Source organism: Balaenoptera acutorostrata, chromosome 17 (assembly GCF_949987535.1).
Source record: "Balaenoptera acutorostrata chromosome 17, mBalAcu1.1, whole genome shotgun sequence".
In the NCBI taxonomy this organism is placed as follows: Eukaryota; Metazoa; Chordata; class Mammalia; order Artiodactyla; family Balaenopteridae; genus Balaenoptera; species Balaenoptera acutorostrata.
This window is the reverse complement of record NC_080080.1, coordinates 14,656,496-14,672,699: the sequence shown is the minus strand read 5'-3', so window position 1 is coordinate 14,672,699 and position 16,204 is coordinate 14,656,496. Positions and strand designations below refer to the sequence as shown.

The 16,204-nt window shown below is 42.7% G+C and overlaps 1 protein-coding gene across 1 annotated transcript in view; it reads left to right on the top strand.

The window, feature by feature from the left end:
* Nucleotides 1–11,999, top strand: part of NSMCE2 (NSE2 (MMS21) homolog, SMC5-SMC6 complex SUMO ligase) — a 224,351-nt gene extending 212,352 nt beyond the window's left edge. The window contains exons 5-7 of the mRNA XM_007188885.2: nucleotides 3,319–3,419; nucleotides 3,831–3,937; nucleotides 11,673–11,999. Coding sequence (XP_007188947.1) covers nucleotides 3,319–3,419; nucleotides 3,831–3,937; nucleotides 11,673–11,787 — 323 coding nt within the window. The 3' untranslated portion in view covers nucleotides 11,788–11,999. The remainder of the gene's footprint in view (nucleotides 1–3,318; nucleotides 3,420–3,830; nucleotides 3,938–11,672) is intronic.
* Nucleotides 12,000–16,204: the final 4,205 nt, after the last annotated feature.

Below are 16,204 nucleotides of genomic sequence, written 5' to 3'. Positions count from 1 at the left end.
TTCAGCTTTCTTGTCTATTCAGTAGGAATAACAATAGAGTTGTTCTTCATGGGTGTTTTGTGCAGATTAAATGAAATAATGTATATAAAGTGCTTAGCATAGTAGCTGCTATGTAGCAGTCAGTAAACTTGAGGTATTATTATTAATAAAATAATAATCTGGGGGAGGGAGGGATGGCTCCCAGAACCTATACACTGGTTTTAGTATTCAAATTAAGCAGGCCAAGAAAGTAGAGCTATACATTGATTTTCTGTACTAACTCCCTGCATGACTTTGGACAAAACCTATAATGTCTTTGGATCTCCGTTTTCTCCAGGAAATGAGAGAATAAGGATAAATAACCTCAGTTTAAAACTTTTGTGATTCTAGTAGACGATCTGTATTTTTTCTCTCCAATCTTCCTTTCAGCGGGCTTATCAAAAAGTTTTGTCTTTCTGTATAGATTAGTGTAAGTGGTATTTATTGCCAGATGTGACCTTTTGTTTTAGCACACTGTAGAATCCCAACGTTAATATCACTTTCTATAAATATAGATTTCGGGTGAGGAAATGTTCTAGCTCAAGAGAAGTTTAGCTATTGAGGCTCTTTCTCTTTTTAGACTCTCGGTCCTTGGGCTATTACTCACCGTTGGCATTCTTTCCCAGTCTCACTTATGTCACCTTCTTCTTTCGTGATCGCTGCTGTTGATAGCCACCTACAGCTTCTAAGTTCCCCACTCAGCTTTCCCTAGTGGTTGGCATTGCTTTTGAGTTGTGCTTTCTTGCTTCCTCTACTTTTTGAAATTTAAAAATAGAAAATTAAAAAAAATGAAAAACCCACAGTCTTTCACATTGGCTGAACCCTGTTATTCATCCAACAGATTTTCTGGTGAATTCCACAGTATAACATATACAGTCAGAAATCTATCAGTTCAGAGTAAGCCCTGTAAGAAATGGACAAAGAGATACTTTTATTTTGACTGTCAAACGCACAATCAGAAATGGGCGGCAGCAGCCCGCAAGAGGAGGCTTTGGAAAGTGAATCAAAGAATCAGAATAGCTCTCAGCTCTGCTCCTTGACTTTTCTCCTTACCTGTCCAACTTTCCTGAACCATCGTGAAGAATCATTGGGTTGATAAGAGGACTCTTTTAAGAGTCTGACTCTTGCGCTGTTCATACCAAAGACAGGTCCTGGGAAGCACAAAGACTCTTCATAGATCGAAGGAAAATTATTTCAGAAGCCCCAACTCACATCATAGCAAACATACTAAACTATGGCAACTTCCACATTAAATATAATTTTATTGCTGGCAAAATTTTTTGAAGATATTTTTACAATTTTGCTTTGGAAAACGGTTGGCTACAAGTAAGTGATTTAACCTCTAATTGGCTATTAATTTCTCAGCAATTATCTTAGCATACTTGGGAATTATTAAATTAAAACCTAAATCCAGCGTATGTATTGCTTCCAAAGGAAATACTTTTGATTACCAAATCAACAATTAATGAAGTTAACCCAACATTACATTTTGTAGACCTTTAAAATTGATTATTTTCCGTTTTGTAGTTATCCTGTTTTGAAACCAGTAAATGGTTTTCAAGGTCTCAGACCTTTTTATCGACCCTTGAAAAGCTGAAAGGCCCCAGGCATTGTACCTTAATGACCAATGGTTAGAAAATGCTCTGTCTGGGAAATCTTAAGCTCTGAGGGCTTCACTCTTGCCTTCTTCAAGGAATAAGTGCTGTTTGGGGGACATTTCTCTAAGAAAATACAACAAGCTGGCATATAAATAGCACTAGTTGCTAAAACAAAGAGAAACCCCTACCAAAAAAACAGAGTAATTGGGGGCAGAATCCCTGGGTTTCAGCCGTAAGTTCACTGGGTGACCTTGAACAAGTGCTCTGTGGCCCTTTTCCTGCCCCCAGTAGTACTTTTCCAGCATATACTTCATCTGGCCAAGGGGGAAGGCCAGGGCCAGCAGTTGTAGGAACTAAAAGATGTGCAGAACCATCGCAACTTAAGAAAAGGGTTTCCCTCACACATTAAAAGCGAGGCACTTTTTAATGTCTATATTCAATATTTTGCCAAAATGAAAGAAGGAAGGGAAGAGAGAAGAGAGGAAGGGAGGGGAAAAAGGAGGAGGAAGGACTACACTGTCACTGCACTGTCACACTTGTGTTTAAAACACTACTGATCTTTGATTTCAGTGCAGAATGACAAGTCTGCCTTCTCCAGAAAGAAAGGCTTTCATACGAGATTCTCTCAGTACCCCATTCAGAAGCCATCTATTATCTAGTTTCCCTTGGTGAGGGGCAAGGACCATGAAAAGAACACAGATATTAGAATCAAATAAGTTATATTCAAAGCTAGCCTTACCACTCATTTACTCAGTGGTTCTCAAAGTGTGGGCCAGGAACCCCTAGGGTACTCTGAGAGCCTTTCAGGGTACCCACAACGTCAAAACTATCTTCATAATAATACTAAGATGTCATTTGCCCTTTTCACTCTCTTTCTTTTCATAAGTGAATTTTTCCAGAGACTATGTGATGTGATATCATGACAGACTGGACGCATACACAGATATCAAAATCCTACTATCTTCTATTGAGCCACACATTAAAGATATTTTCACAAATGTAAAACAATGCCACTCTTATCTCTAACTTTTTTTTGTTCTGGAAAATATAGTTACTTTTAATTTTTTAAATGTCATTTATGTTCACATGTCATGGGATTGTTCTTTTTAAATGAATTAATAAATACATATTTTTAAATTCCTAAGTCGTAGTGTCTAACATGGCAAATCTTGATAAATATAAACCACATTTTAAAAGTTTATTGGCATCCTCAATAATTTCTAAAAGTACAAAAAGGTTCTAAGACCAAAAAGTCTGAGAATCCCTGTACTGTCCAACAGTAACTATCATTTATTGAATGTGTCTTCGTGCCAGGAGCTGTGCAGAGCACACTAAATTCTTCACCTCTTAATCTTTGCAATAAAGTTATAGAGACGTTAAAAACAGACCTTGCTAGCACTAGGTCTCACAGCTGGAAGTGACAAAGATAACCACGTCCTTCTGACTCCAAAGCCACATTCTTGATTAGTGAACAGTACTCCCTCACAAATTCACTCTCTGTAACTTTGAAAAAGTTATTTCGCTGCTCCAAATCTGTTTCCTTACCAAACATGGACAGAGTCCTGCCTCCCCTGCGGAAGAGTTAATATGCATCCAAGCGCCTACCTAGCACAGGGGCTAACACCAAAGAGACCCTTCCATCCCTTCCTGTCCTTGACATGTTAGACCAACAAGACTCAGCAACTTCCCTTTTTCCCTGTAGATGGTCTTCAAGCAGACAGAGAGGCTGACGGCACGGAAGGAGTTGATGAAGATATGATTGTGACCCAAAGTCAGACCAACTTCATCTGCCCCATTACACAGGTACAGTTTCCTCCTCCTTCCCCTGAAAGAAAAAGCAATTCACTTCATAGAGGCAAAGGGTTCCTGTTTGCTTTCTGACTTCATTTCATGTCTAGAGTTGAGGAGGGAGGAAAGGACAGGGATGAGAGTTGAAGAGTATACCTGGGAAAGAGTTTTCAGTCAATGTTGCCCTTAGGGATCTAGGAATAAATTCCTGGCCCACAGGCCAAGTGTCATTGGTGCCACTGGTCTCCCTGCATTTTCTGATGTGGTCACCTGCCCTAAGAGTTATCTAGAGCCATGAGATGGGGAGGTTAAACCTCGGAAGCCCCAGGTCTAGGCAGACATAGTGCCAAATAATTGTTGGCTTGGAGAAGTTATTGGAAGCTGATCACTATCATTCCTGAAAGCCTGATGTCTCCTTGATTGCAGTTGGAAATGAAGAAGCCAGTGAAAAATAAAGTGTGTGGCCACACCTATGAAGAAGAAGCCATTGTTCGCATGATTGAGTCCAAGCACAAGCGGAAGAAAAAGGCCTGGTGAGTTGCCGCAAGAAGGGAAGTGACACCTTCCCAGGGGTGGTCAGTCCGAGGCGGTGCGTTCACGCTGGAGGAAAAGGCATTTAAACTTCTCCCCTGAAGTCCATTCAGCTGGAGGGATAGTGTCAACATGGAAAAACAGGACATGAGGGAACAAATCAGTAATCTGTTCAGGAAGAAACTGAAGGAGCTTCAACCACACCTTCCGAACACGAGAAAAAGGAATTGGATGTGATGTTAATCATTAGATAATAGGAATTTTTATGAATTTGTGCTGGAGCCTGAAAAAAATAGAGAACTGTCATACCGAGAGATTTCTTTTCCCCTTTCTATATGCACTTACCCAAACAAGAAGGAATGGTTAAAAAAAAATTTTTTTTTTTTTTTTGGCATCCTGCAATACAGGTAGTTTGTTTAAAAAATATATTAAGTCATCATTCTAAGATAAGAATTCGTATCCAGTTGGTCTTGATGATCAAGATTTGATTGTCCGGGAAAACTTTTCGTATCTTTAATTACGTAAATAACTTCCCAAATGGTTTAAGTAAATTCATGGATGACTGCACTGAGAAAAAAATGTTTAATTGGAATGTTTAGAGAATCCTTCTTTTATATATATATTTCTACCCCTTTCTCTTACACATACACACACACGCACACACACACAAGCACACATGCTCCAACCCTGGAGGACCATGGCTCTGTTTCTATGATAACATAGAAGCCTGGGTTGGCTAGCCTAGCTTTGACTTGGTTGGCATTTCTTGTGCTTTTATCACAGATTTGTGGAAGGAATGGAATTGCAGGTGTGACCAGTTCTCAATGGACTTGTGATAACAGTCCCTTTGATGTGTGGCTTGCTTCTCCATCACTCAGAAATTTGCTGGTCCAGACCTAGAACTGGAATTCCCCACCACTCCTCATCTGGGTGTGGACTTAAAGATAGGGCATTTGAGACTGCAGATATCTTGATGGTCATTCAGTCAAGTAGTTTGCCCTATTTATTCTAGAAGAACTGCCTAATGATTACAAAATCGAGATTGTTTGAGCACATTTTTATCTGTTTTGACTTTCCAGCTTACAACTGAGATATCATATTTCCCTAAGGAACCTTTCATTTTCCCTTGTGAGTGTAATTTTCTTTGTTTCTGGACTTCTAAGCCTTCTTTTTCTCCTAACTTTTTTCTATGTTTATTCTCTGAAAAGCAAAATTTTAATTTGTTGACAGAATTGCTAAGAATAGGTATTCCCAGATAGTTCTACGTCACAGCTCTTCCTCCTTAAAGTTTGTGACATTCTTCTCGAGTCAGATTTGAAAAGGGCAGGCACTGATACAAAAGCACATTTCTCCCAAGTCACAGGATGGCTGGGAGCAACTCCCAGAGCAGGCTCACATTTAAATGCATCTTCTTGATTACATACTTTGACTTTCTAATGTCCTTTGCCTTTTTTGAATTGCAAATGATGTTTGGAAGCACTTGAGTAACACCGGTCATTTGGAAAAGGTGGGTATTTTTCTGTCATACTTCTATAACTTGGGTGCAGATTCCACAAACTCTGCAGGTTCTCATAGTTTAGTAAGAACAGTTAAGTCCAAGTGGAGGAAGTCTGGAAGGACTACAGCGAAGGTACTATTTTTGCTGGGCCTTGAAAAATGAGAAGGATTTCCGAGAATGGTGAAGAAGACTCTTTCTAGCCAAGAGGCTCGCCCTATTCAGAGTCTGTTCCACTTGGGGGAGAGTAGGTACAGCGACAGTTATTGCATGTTAGCCGGTGATTAGAAGGATGTTCTGGACAATAGCAATAGGGGAGTGGTGTATGTAAATTCTCTCTCTATTCTATACTCATTGTAGAGGGCGTTAAATGTTATGATTTCATTAGTTTCCTCATCTATAAATTGATGATAATAGTTGTAATTGCCTCATTGGTATGTTTGAAATTTGAAAAAGATATATGTAGAGCACTTAAAGTACCTGTCACATGGTCAGTAAACTTTATCCCATCATCATTATCCTCATCATCATTCTTGCCACCATTATTCTGTGGGCATGAGAGAACATTGCAGGGTTTTGAGGGAATAAGGCGAGTCAACCTGGGTTTTAGGAAGTTACTCCAGTAGCAGTTCAAGAGATGGATGAATAAAGGCATGAGGTGGAGATGTCAATTTAGATGCTTTTGCAGTAGAGTAAGTTATAGATAATGAGAGCTGGGATTGAGGCAGGAGTCATAGGTGGAAGGAAATGAGGAGGCACGTGATCGTGGAGGTACGATGGATAGAATTTGGTAGCCGGAAGTTGAAGGGAACAAGTGGAAGGATGACTGACATTTCTAAACTGGAAGGATGTCTAGAAGGATGGCAACGTCATTAGCCAACAGAGAGGTCGTAAGGGGAACACATTTAGGAAGGATTATAAGAGGCACAGTTTGGGTCATGCTGAGTTTGAGGTCCTAGCAATACAGCCATCTGGAAGTATCCAGGAGGCACAGAAAATGTGGGTGTTTGAGCTCGGGAGAGAGCTCTGAGTGTGAGATGTTGACTGCAAGGTTATTGATACAGAAGAGTCAGACCAGCACAGGTACAGCTCTGGACCAGATGTGACAGCCAGCTGAGAACCTCCAAGGACGGGACCTTGGCCTGGCTCTGAGCAACGCGAGGCCAGGATCTAGCTCTGCTCTGCTTACCGTGTTCCCCCAGCACCTAACATAGACCCACAAAAAAGCATTCTGCCATTTTGAAAGGGCAATCAAAGGAAGAAGACTCCAACAAAGCAGCCTGAGACGTAGCCAGGAGAGAAGGGATGAGAGATAAGCGAGTTGAGTATCACAGGAGCCAGTGCTGGAGTGACAGGATCTTGAGGATGAGGTACATTGTATTTGGCAACAGGTTAGAATCCAGGGCCTCTTCAAAGCCTCCTCCAGAGGTTCCTGATTAAACACGAATTAGTGTTGTTTCCCAGGACTCATGTTAGGGCAATGAGCAGTCCCGGATTCCCTTTGTTTAAAAGTGTCTGTGACACATCCAGTCTGAGGAATCTCAGTTTTTCCTCCTTGTTGGTTCCAACTATGTTTTGTCAGACAGGAGTTCCAGGTACATTGTGTTACTGGCACTGACTCCATTTTAAAGTCTCCATTGTTGAGACTTTAGCCCTAACTAAATACAATAGTTAGAATAGTTTCTTTTTTTTTTTTTTAATAAATTTATTTATTTATTTATTTATTTTTTAGCTGTGTTGGGTCTTCGTTTCTGTGCGAGGGCTTTCTCTAGTTGCGGCGAGCGGGGGCCACTCTTCATTGCAGTGCGCGGGCCTCTCACTATCGCGGCCTCTCTTGTTGCGGAGCACAGGCTCCAGACGCGCAGGCTCAGTAATTGTGGCTCACGGGCCCAGTTGCTCCGTGGCATGTGGGATCTTCCCAGACCAGGGCTCGAACCCGTGTCCCCTGCATTGGCAGGCAGATTCTCAACCACTGCGCCACCAGGGAAGCCCTAGAATAGTTTCTTAAAACACATCTCTTAATAATCAGGCTGTTTATTATCTTACTAATAAAGCTGCCTTATGATTTTCATATTAATAAGACATTTCCTATTATCCATAGTCATTTCTTTCCTTTTTTGTTTAAGAACAGAGGCTATATTAACAAACAGTCACATTTAAGAGCACGGAGAGTACAATTAAGTTGAATAGAAATGTGTCGTTGAATAACAGAACTCCAGCATTGCGCTTGGAGGCCCTATTTTAACCATTTACCAACAAGTCCATTAACCTCTCAGAGCCTCAGTGTCTTCATCTGTAAAATGGAAATAGCGACATCTCACAGAATTTCAGGATCAAAGGAACAGTGGGGAATTCCAGTCCAGGTCTGTACCAGCAAATTTCTTGGCAGTGGAGAAGCAAAGCACTTAGGAGAAAGCTCTTTTTGGACTACAGCGTGCTGAACAAATAGCAGTCGGGTTATTGAGGTCAAGACTGTTCATGTTTGTATTACTTACCTCACTGCTTAGTGACACATTATTTTAGACTCAGAGGATGTAGGATAGAGTTACACTCTGTGTTTAGGTATGATGGGAATCCATCCCACTCACATTTCCAGACCTGCTTTCTAGAGCTGGGCTGGACTTTGGAATTCTTGGGGCCCAGATCCAGGAGCTCGTAAGACCCAGAATCCTGTACTTTTCAGCTGATGCTGAGGCCAAGGGTCCCCACAGCCTCTGGGACCCCCTACGACTTGGTCCCTTTGTTCAGCAGACACTTACACGCTTGCCCACTGCTGCAGTGGAATGTTCTGCCCTGTCAGTGACCCCAGTTCAGGACCCAGCCTCTCCTTCCAGGCCTGTAGGTCTGACTCTTGCACAGCAATGACGCGAGAGCTTAAGACTGGGTGTTGCCACGCCTATCTTGTTCACCAGGATGTCGTGGGGATGAATGCACTAATGCTTATAGAGTGTTCTTTCTCCAGGGGAGGAGTGCCCTGATTCAGTATCATGTCATTATGACCTTGTCTTATCCTCTTTAGAGACTTGTGTTTGTTTATTTGAGACGAGGTGAGAAACAAGGTTCTCCTGCATCGACCTCTCCTCCGGGAAGCCTTCCTGGAACCCCCATTTGTGCTGCGCAAGGTGCCCCACCCCTGTGCTCCCACGACGCCTGCCTCCTGCCAGCATTGTAGGTGGGCCCGGTTCTTCTCCACAAGGTTCTAGAGAACGGAAGTTGTGTCCTAGAGCAGGAACCAGCTTATTGAGCACCTGAGTGAATTCCTGGACCGTTGTCGCACGCATCCTACTCATTCTCACAACAACCCTATGCTCTGCCTTCCTAGGGGAAGAAACTGAGGCCCATTAATGACATCAGTTGCCCAGAGTGTCACAGCCAGGAGGCTTGAGCCCAGGTCTTTTTCACCCTTGAGCCTGTAGTTGTGTCTTTAGGCTGTCTGGCTCCCATTGGGAGGGCTTTTTGGTTAATGCCTCTGTCCCCTGGGCTGATACCCTAAGTGAGCTCAGACCTCTTTGTGTGACACGGGTGGCCCTGGGATAATGTGCATGCAGCTCTGCAGCTGACTGGTGTGGTTAATCCCACCACACATTCTCAGAATGCTCTCATTTACTGACTAAAACCACTGATGTCATCAGGAAGTCCTCCCCACCCCACTCTCCACTTCCCTAAAACAGCTTATTCACTGTCTGACTATTGGTGCTAAAGACTTTGTTCTGTGAAGTGGGGGGACTACAGCCTGGCAGTCAGTGCGAATGATCAATGGGTTGATAAGCATTAACTGAGGGTCATCCCAACCACCGACTTCAGGTTGCATTTCCATGTCATGGCAGTTGAAGTGATGACAAATGCCTTTGCTGAAGTCAGGAAAGTGTCCATATCCTTTTCATAATCTCACCTTATTTACTTTCATACTGAAAGAAAGAATTCACTTTGAGACAACAGGGTGTTTTAAACCAGTGTAAAGCATTTCTCAAGCACCTCCAATCCTTCCCCAGCACAAAGCCAAATCATCATACCTGGGCCAAATCACCCCCAGCATCTTTCATATGATTGCCTTTCTTTAGTCACATTTTAACACATGTCCCCAACCATACAGGACACATTTCAGTATTTTAAATATAAATATTGTTAGCAAGCATATTATTCATTACATTGATTAATGCTCCTCTAATGTAAAGATGCCTTGGTCCAGAAATCAAGACCAAGAAAAAGTTTCACTTTTGTGTTGAACTGTTGAGCTTTCTACTGCTGGACAAATTAGAGCTCCCATGATCTGCTTTCTTCCCCTTCTGGTTTACAGCTTTTGTCTTGAATTTGTTGTTTTTGATCTGTGCTTTTTGGAGGGTTGTCTCAGATCACTGGGCCAGAGCTCTGTGTGGGGCAGGAACCTATATTTGTATTTTACAGCTGGGTGCTTAGAACTAGCACAGGGCCAATCACATAAAAGGGTCAAATGAATGCACGAATGTGCGCCCGTCTGCGTTGGAGGTATGCAATCTATAGACAGATCAGCAGCTTTCATCAGGAGACGGGTGATAGTCCTAGGAGATGGTGAAGGGAATGAAAGTTATTGAGCTCTATGTTGCCTGGAGCCCTGTGAAATTGGGATTCTGCCCCTTTTGTAAATCTGAGGACACAGAGGCTCCAAAAGGTAAAGTGAGTTGCCGGTGGTCTCATAATAAGCAAGTAGGCAGTGGAGTTAGAATTCAGACCTAGGTTGGCTTGACTCCAAAACTGGGCACTCTACTCTACCAGAGTCTGGTTCATGTTGAGAAGAAATCAGGTGACTTCATCCAGCCCACTGCCTTCAGAGGAGACCACATCCAAACAGAACCGTGACTCACCCACTGATTTCTTCAGCCACAGCTTTTCCCCTGAGTCCCCATCAGCCCACTCAGCCTCTCCACTGCGAGGACTAGTGGGCATTTCAGAGGGAACATGTAGCAACCAGGACTCCTGCCTGACTCCATCCCAACCCGGTTTTCCAGTTGTTGCCATGGAGATGAAGGGTACCACCAGTCCCCTTCGGCTCAGGCCAGACTCTGCACAAAGCTCAGCTCTTTCCTTTACCCTCCACATCGGGTCCATCAGCAAGTCCCATAGGTTCTATTTCTGGCTGTATCCCAAAGCTGCTCACCGCTACACCCTCATCCAAGCCGCCCTCTCTCTGCTGGCTGCTGCACAATCCCCCTCTCTTCCCTGCTTCCCCTCTGCCTGTGTTCTGTATTAAACAGCCAGAGTCATGTTTTCTAAATGTAAGCCAAATCCCATCCCTCCTCTATCTCCACCCCTCCATTGTTTTCATATTTAAAATAAAATCCAAAGCCCCACACGCCCTCCAACCAAATCTCCAAATGCCCTCCCTCTTGCCCTGGGCATTCCAGCCACACTGACCTTGCTCTTGCTCCCGGGCACCAAGCGGCTATCTCCTCGACTTCTACACGTGCTGCTGCCCCAGCCCGAGCCTCATGCAGCCCTTGTTCTAGATAAGACCTCCCAGTGAGCCTTGCCCTGACCCCCTCTAGATAAGCCCCTTAGCTCACACCCTCTCCCTTGACCCTGCTCTTTAGCCTTTGCAGCACTTAATGCCGCATGAACTCACAGCAAGCATCTATGCGGTTGAGTTAGCGAAGATCTGTCTCCCCCACTGGAAAGTGAGCGCTGTGAAGTGGGCATTGCCCTGCCCCCGGTGCTGGACAGGCCCTGGCGCAGGTGGGCACCCGGTAAACAAATGAATGAGTGCACATTGGTCCTGATTTTTCAAGTGTGCTCCTTTTTTGGTAAAATGTCCTCCCTTAAACACTACTCAGCCATAAAAAAGAATGAAATTTTGCCATTTGTAGCAACATGGATGGACTTGGAGGGCATTATGCTAAGTGAAATAAGTCAGAGAAAAACAAATACTGTATGATATCACTTATCTGTGGAATCTAAAAAATACAACAAACTAATAAAAAAGAAGCCAACTCACAGATACAGAGAACAAACTCTAGTGGCTATCGGTGGGGAGAGGGAGGGGGGAGGGGCAAGATAGGGGTGAGAAGAAAAACAAGGGGTTATTATGGGATCATATGAAATCACCTGTGTGAAACTTTTGAAAGTTGTAAAACACTATAGAATTTAAAGAATCTTTCTTTCAATTTAAAAAAAAAAAATGCCTTCGTTTAAATTCTTGCGTGTGAGAGAAGTTCATGCTGAAGGCATTAAGGTGAAGTGGCCTGACTTGATCTTCTCATCCCTCACAGTTGCCCGAAAATTGGCTGTAGCCATACAGACGTGAGAATGTCTGATCTCATCCAGGATGAGGCGCTGAGAAGGGCGATTGAGAGTCACAAGAAAAAACATCGTCAGTCCAACTAGGAAGAGCCCCCTGCCTGCAGGGAACTCCGCAGCCTACCTCCTACCCCAGCCACCTGTAGAGAGCGATGCTTGTCAGAGCACTTCGACTGGCTGCATAGCATACTTTGGGGTAAAACTGAAGGAAGCCTTTTTCTATGTTACAGTAAACATTCAAGCGTATTATATTGTTTATTTTTAAGCGTTCTGCAATTTTAAATAAAACTTTGATTACCTGTGTGTGTCCTATCTGTGCGCCTCCCGAGGTGTAAATGCTTCCAGTGGTAAAGCCTCGGTGGTGCCAGACTTCTCTATTTCTAATCCTTCAGACTGTTTTTTATTATAGTTTTAACAGAAAAAAATGTCTTGGAAGGCATGTTTGAAATGCAAACACATAGAAACACCCCCAACTGCAAGCATTTTCTATCAGGATAGTAAAGAATAGCATGAGGGTGTAAAGCAAAGCCAGCTCCCTTACCTGTATTTACTTTGTATATTGACAGTTCCAAATATGTAAATGCTTTTGTCATTCTGATGGGCACAGAATGCTCCAGTAGCTGGCCTATCAGTGTGATGATAATTGATGCCATAATGGAAACTCTGCTGCAGCCTTCTGAGATCCTGAAGCGTCATCGGAAGCAACCACGTCCTGGCTGTTCTCTGCCTTGCTCCGTGGCTTTCGGTAAGTGGCTTCAGCCCCCTGGGGCTGGGGGGGTCTTCAGCCACGAAATAAAGATATTGAATAAGATGTTCTGTACTGTCCCTTCAGCCCCGAAAGTCTGTAGACGTATGACCAGCAGGGTCTTTAAATTGAATAACATTGATTTATATTCCATTTGTATAAAAAGTGCTAATCGGGGGCTTCCCTGGTGGCGCAGTGGTTAAGAATCCGCCTGCCAATGCAGAGCACACGGGTTCGAGCCCTGGTCCCGGAAGATCCCACATGCCGCGGAGCGGCTGGGCCCGTGAAAGTGCTAATCGATTCATAGTCTCCATAGCAGCCTTTTATCAACTAGAATAATCAATTAAACCTAACGAAGCATACCCTGACTACACTAGGAAGCCAAGAATAACTAATAATGGCTAACATTTATTGAGCACTTACTGTATACCGGGTGCTATTCGAAGCACTTTACATATATATTAACTCCTATCATTTTCACAGCCTGATGAGAGAGGTACAGTTATTATTCCCACTTTACAGATAAGTAAAACGAGGCACAGAGAAGTGAAGTGACCCGTGGAAAGTCACAGAGCCAGTAAATGGCTGAGCTGGGATGGGAACTTGGATCATCTGGTCCCAGGGTCTGGATTCTTAATCGTATGCTCTCCTCCTCCCTATCGATTTATTTAGAATCTAAAAATATACTCCAGTCCACATTTAAAAATGGAACCTTTTGTAAATAAACAAGCATATACATGTTTGTGCAAAAAAAAAGTTCACTAAAATGCAGGAAGTAACTGGATTTGATATCTAATAGGCAGTAAAGGCCATGAAATAATAACACACTTGAGTTTCAAAGCATGGTCTAAAATGGCACAATTAATTTGGAAAACACTTTCATGAAATTCAGAAAGGAGTATGACATTCAGTTGTCTACAAACTAAGTAATTTTGCATTTCTTAAGATGCTTTACCTGAATCAGACTTTCAGAGGAAATGATTATGTTCAAGCCAGAACAAACATACTTTTCATGGAATGTGGTTCTTTTGTGAAATAATTTGTTTCCTAAACAGATAGGGACAAGCATGAAATGCTTGCCCAAGTTTGGATTTGCATTTTCCCCTACTCTTTCTAAAGAGAATTCTGGAATATTGGTGTGGACACTGATATCGGTTAGAAAAATGCAAACACCATTCTACTACGGAAAAGGTATTTGTATCCTGTGACATTTTTCCTTCTTTAGTCTCCAGAAACATATACTTGTCCAGCCAATTAACGAATTTGAAGTTTTATATAAAACTTATTTTTATCTGTGAAGATTCACCATTTGGTTGTCATTATCAATCTGGTATATTTGTTAAATTGCTATTACAAGAGTTTTCCAAAAAAGTGAAACCTTTTCTTCAAATGAAATCGTATTTGTCTTACTGAGAAACCCAATAATAATAGGACAGCTGAAAGGGGAGCAGTTCTAGTCAAAGAGGAGGTGGGAATTCCATCCCCTTTTCCCCAGGGCAGCCCCAGTCTTATCTGAGATCACCCAAGTCCCCATGAGTGACATTTGAAAACCGCACCAGATATTGTAGCTAAATCATTTCTTTCGGATGACTGGTTTAGGACTTGGATAATTGTGTGAACATGGCATTTTAAAAAAATTGCTAGTTCCTTTAAGAAATTTCCAATTGAGTAAGTTTAAAACATTACCACAAACTCCAAACAATAAGATGATTTCTCTCTCACCTTATATAGAAGTTCAAACATGGAGTGTCCAGTTTGAAGCAACTCCTGCTGGGAGCACTGCTCCCAACTGAACATGCCCCAATTCAAGTTTTCTGTGAGGACAGAGAGATTACAGGACTGGGGGAACTGATCGCTGGCCACACACCAGGCTCAGGTCTAAGTGCCTTAAACATATCACCTAAGTGAATCCTCCCTACAACCCTAGAGGGAAGCGTTATCGCCCCATTTTACAGATGAGGAAACTAAGGCTTGGCGTCATTAAGTCATTGGCCTGAGGTCACTGGCTTGTGAGTGGTGGTGGTAGAGCTTATACTGGGATGGAACCATGAGTGCAGAGGGAGTGCTCTCACCCACTGGGCTCCTGCTGGGCTCCCTGCCCCAGGGCCGTAGAGGATGCATAAATGATCAGCAGACCTGCACTTCTATCCCATCTTCCTTATTTCTGCTCCTGAGACCGCCATTTCCCAGGGGAGGGGGGCACCGTTTTCCAGTCATCGGTGCATTTTGCATAGCCCAGTGCTCCTCCCCTCCTCCCCTCTGCAAACACCCCACCAAGTCCAGGCCCTCCCTCCTGGCTTCGCACTTAGACTGTTTTCTAGCCTTCCAGCTGGTCTCCCACCTCACATCTGCCCCCTCCCATGTTAATCTACTAGAATACTGATTGGGTAATTCTATATCCTTTCCTACCGAATGAACTTCAGGCCTGGCCTTCAGGATTCTACCCACAGACCAGCCCCACTTCTGTCTCCCCAACACTTCAGTTCACCTGCTCTCTTCATGGCAGAGTTTCTTCCAGAAGTAATGGCATATTCTTAACCAGCACATGCAGATGACCTTGGGCAAGTCACTTTACTGATCCAGGCCTCAGATTTGTCACATAAACTAAAAGATTTGGACTTCTTGCCAAGGTTTTCTTAAACCCTAAGATTCATCTTCAGTGAATCAGTCCTATGCAAAGTATATGGCCCTTTTGAAGGAAAACAAGCTGACTTGGAAATTAGAGTATATTTGAACCCAGTGTGTATGTTGCATCTTTAAGTATTTATTCAGCAAACACTTTTTAAGGCCCACTTTATGCCATGTTTTGTGTTAGTCACTTTGGATACAAAAATATTCCTTCCAGAGCGCTTCTTGTCTAGTTGGGGTAGACAGATATGTAAAAAAATAAATTGCATAAAGGGTTATGTGAGTGCCATGTATGAGGGACAGTAGCACAAAGAAAGGAAATACAGGAAAATTATTGAGTAAGTAAAAATTGTGTTTTAGTAAATCAGGTCACAAGACTCAAAAGAAGTTAATCAAAAGTTTGTGAAACCTTCTGATTGGGATATGGGGGATAAATCCTGAGGGTGGATGACCCAGTGGTACTGGAAATCTGTTATGTTTTGGAAATCTGCCTTCTATCTTGTGTCAAACTTTGTGGAAGGGAGTAACTATTCTGAAAAGAAGGCAGTTAAATCTGAGTGGGAACAGGAACTCTCATATATTGCTGGTGGAAATGCAAATTGGTGCAGTCACTGAAAAGTTTGGCTTTAAAAAAAAATGTTAAACATGAATTCACCACACAACCCATCAATTCCAGTCCTGGGTATCTACCCGAGAGAAGTCAAAACTATGTTCACACAAAGACTTGTGTGTAAATGTTCATAAGGAACATGCTTTATAATAGCAAAAAAGTGGAAACGATACAGATATCCAACTGGTAAGTGGCTAAACAGAAGCGGTGGGTCCATACAAACGGAATACTATGTGGTTACAAAAAGGAATAAAGTATCAATGCTTGTAACATGGTTGAACATGATGCTGGTGAAAGGAGCCAGTCACAAAGATCAAATATTGTATGAATCCACTTACATGAAATGTCCAGAAAAGATAGCTCTATAAAGACAGAAAGTAGATTATTGGTGGCCTGAGGCTGGAGGTGAGGATGGAATTGCTTTGGGGTGAAGGAAATGTTCTAAAACTGGATTGTGGTGAGGATTACACAACTCTAGATTTATTAAAAGTCATTGAATCCAACACTTAAAACAGGTGAAT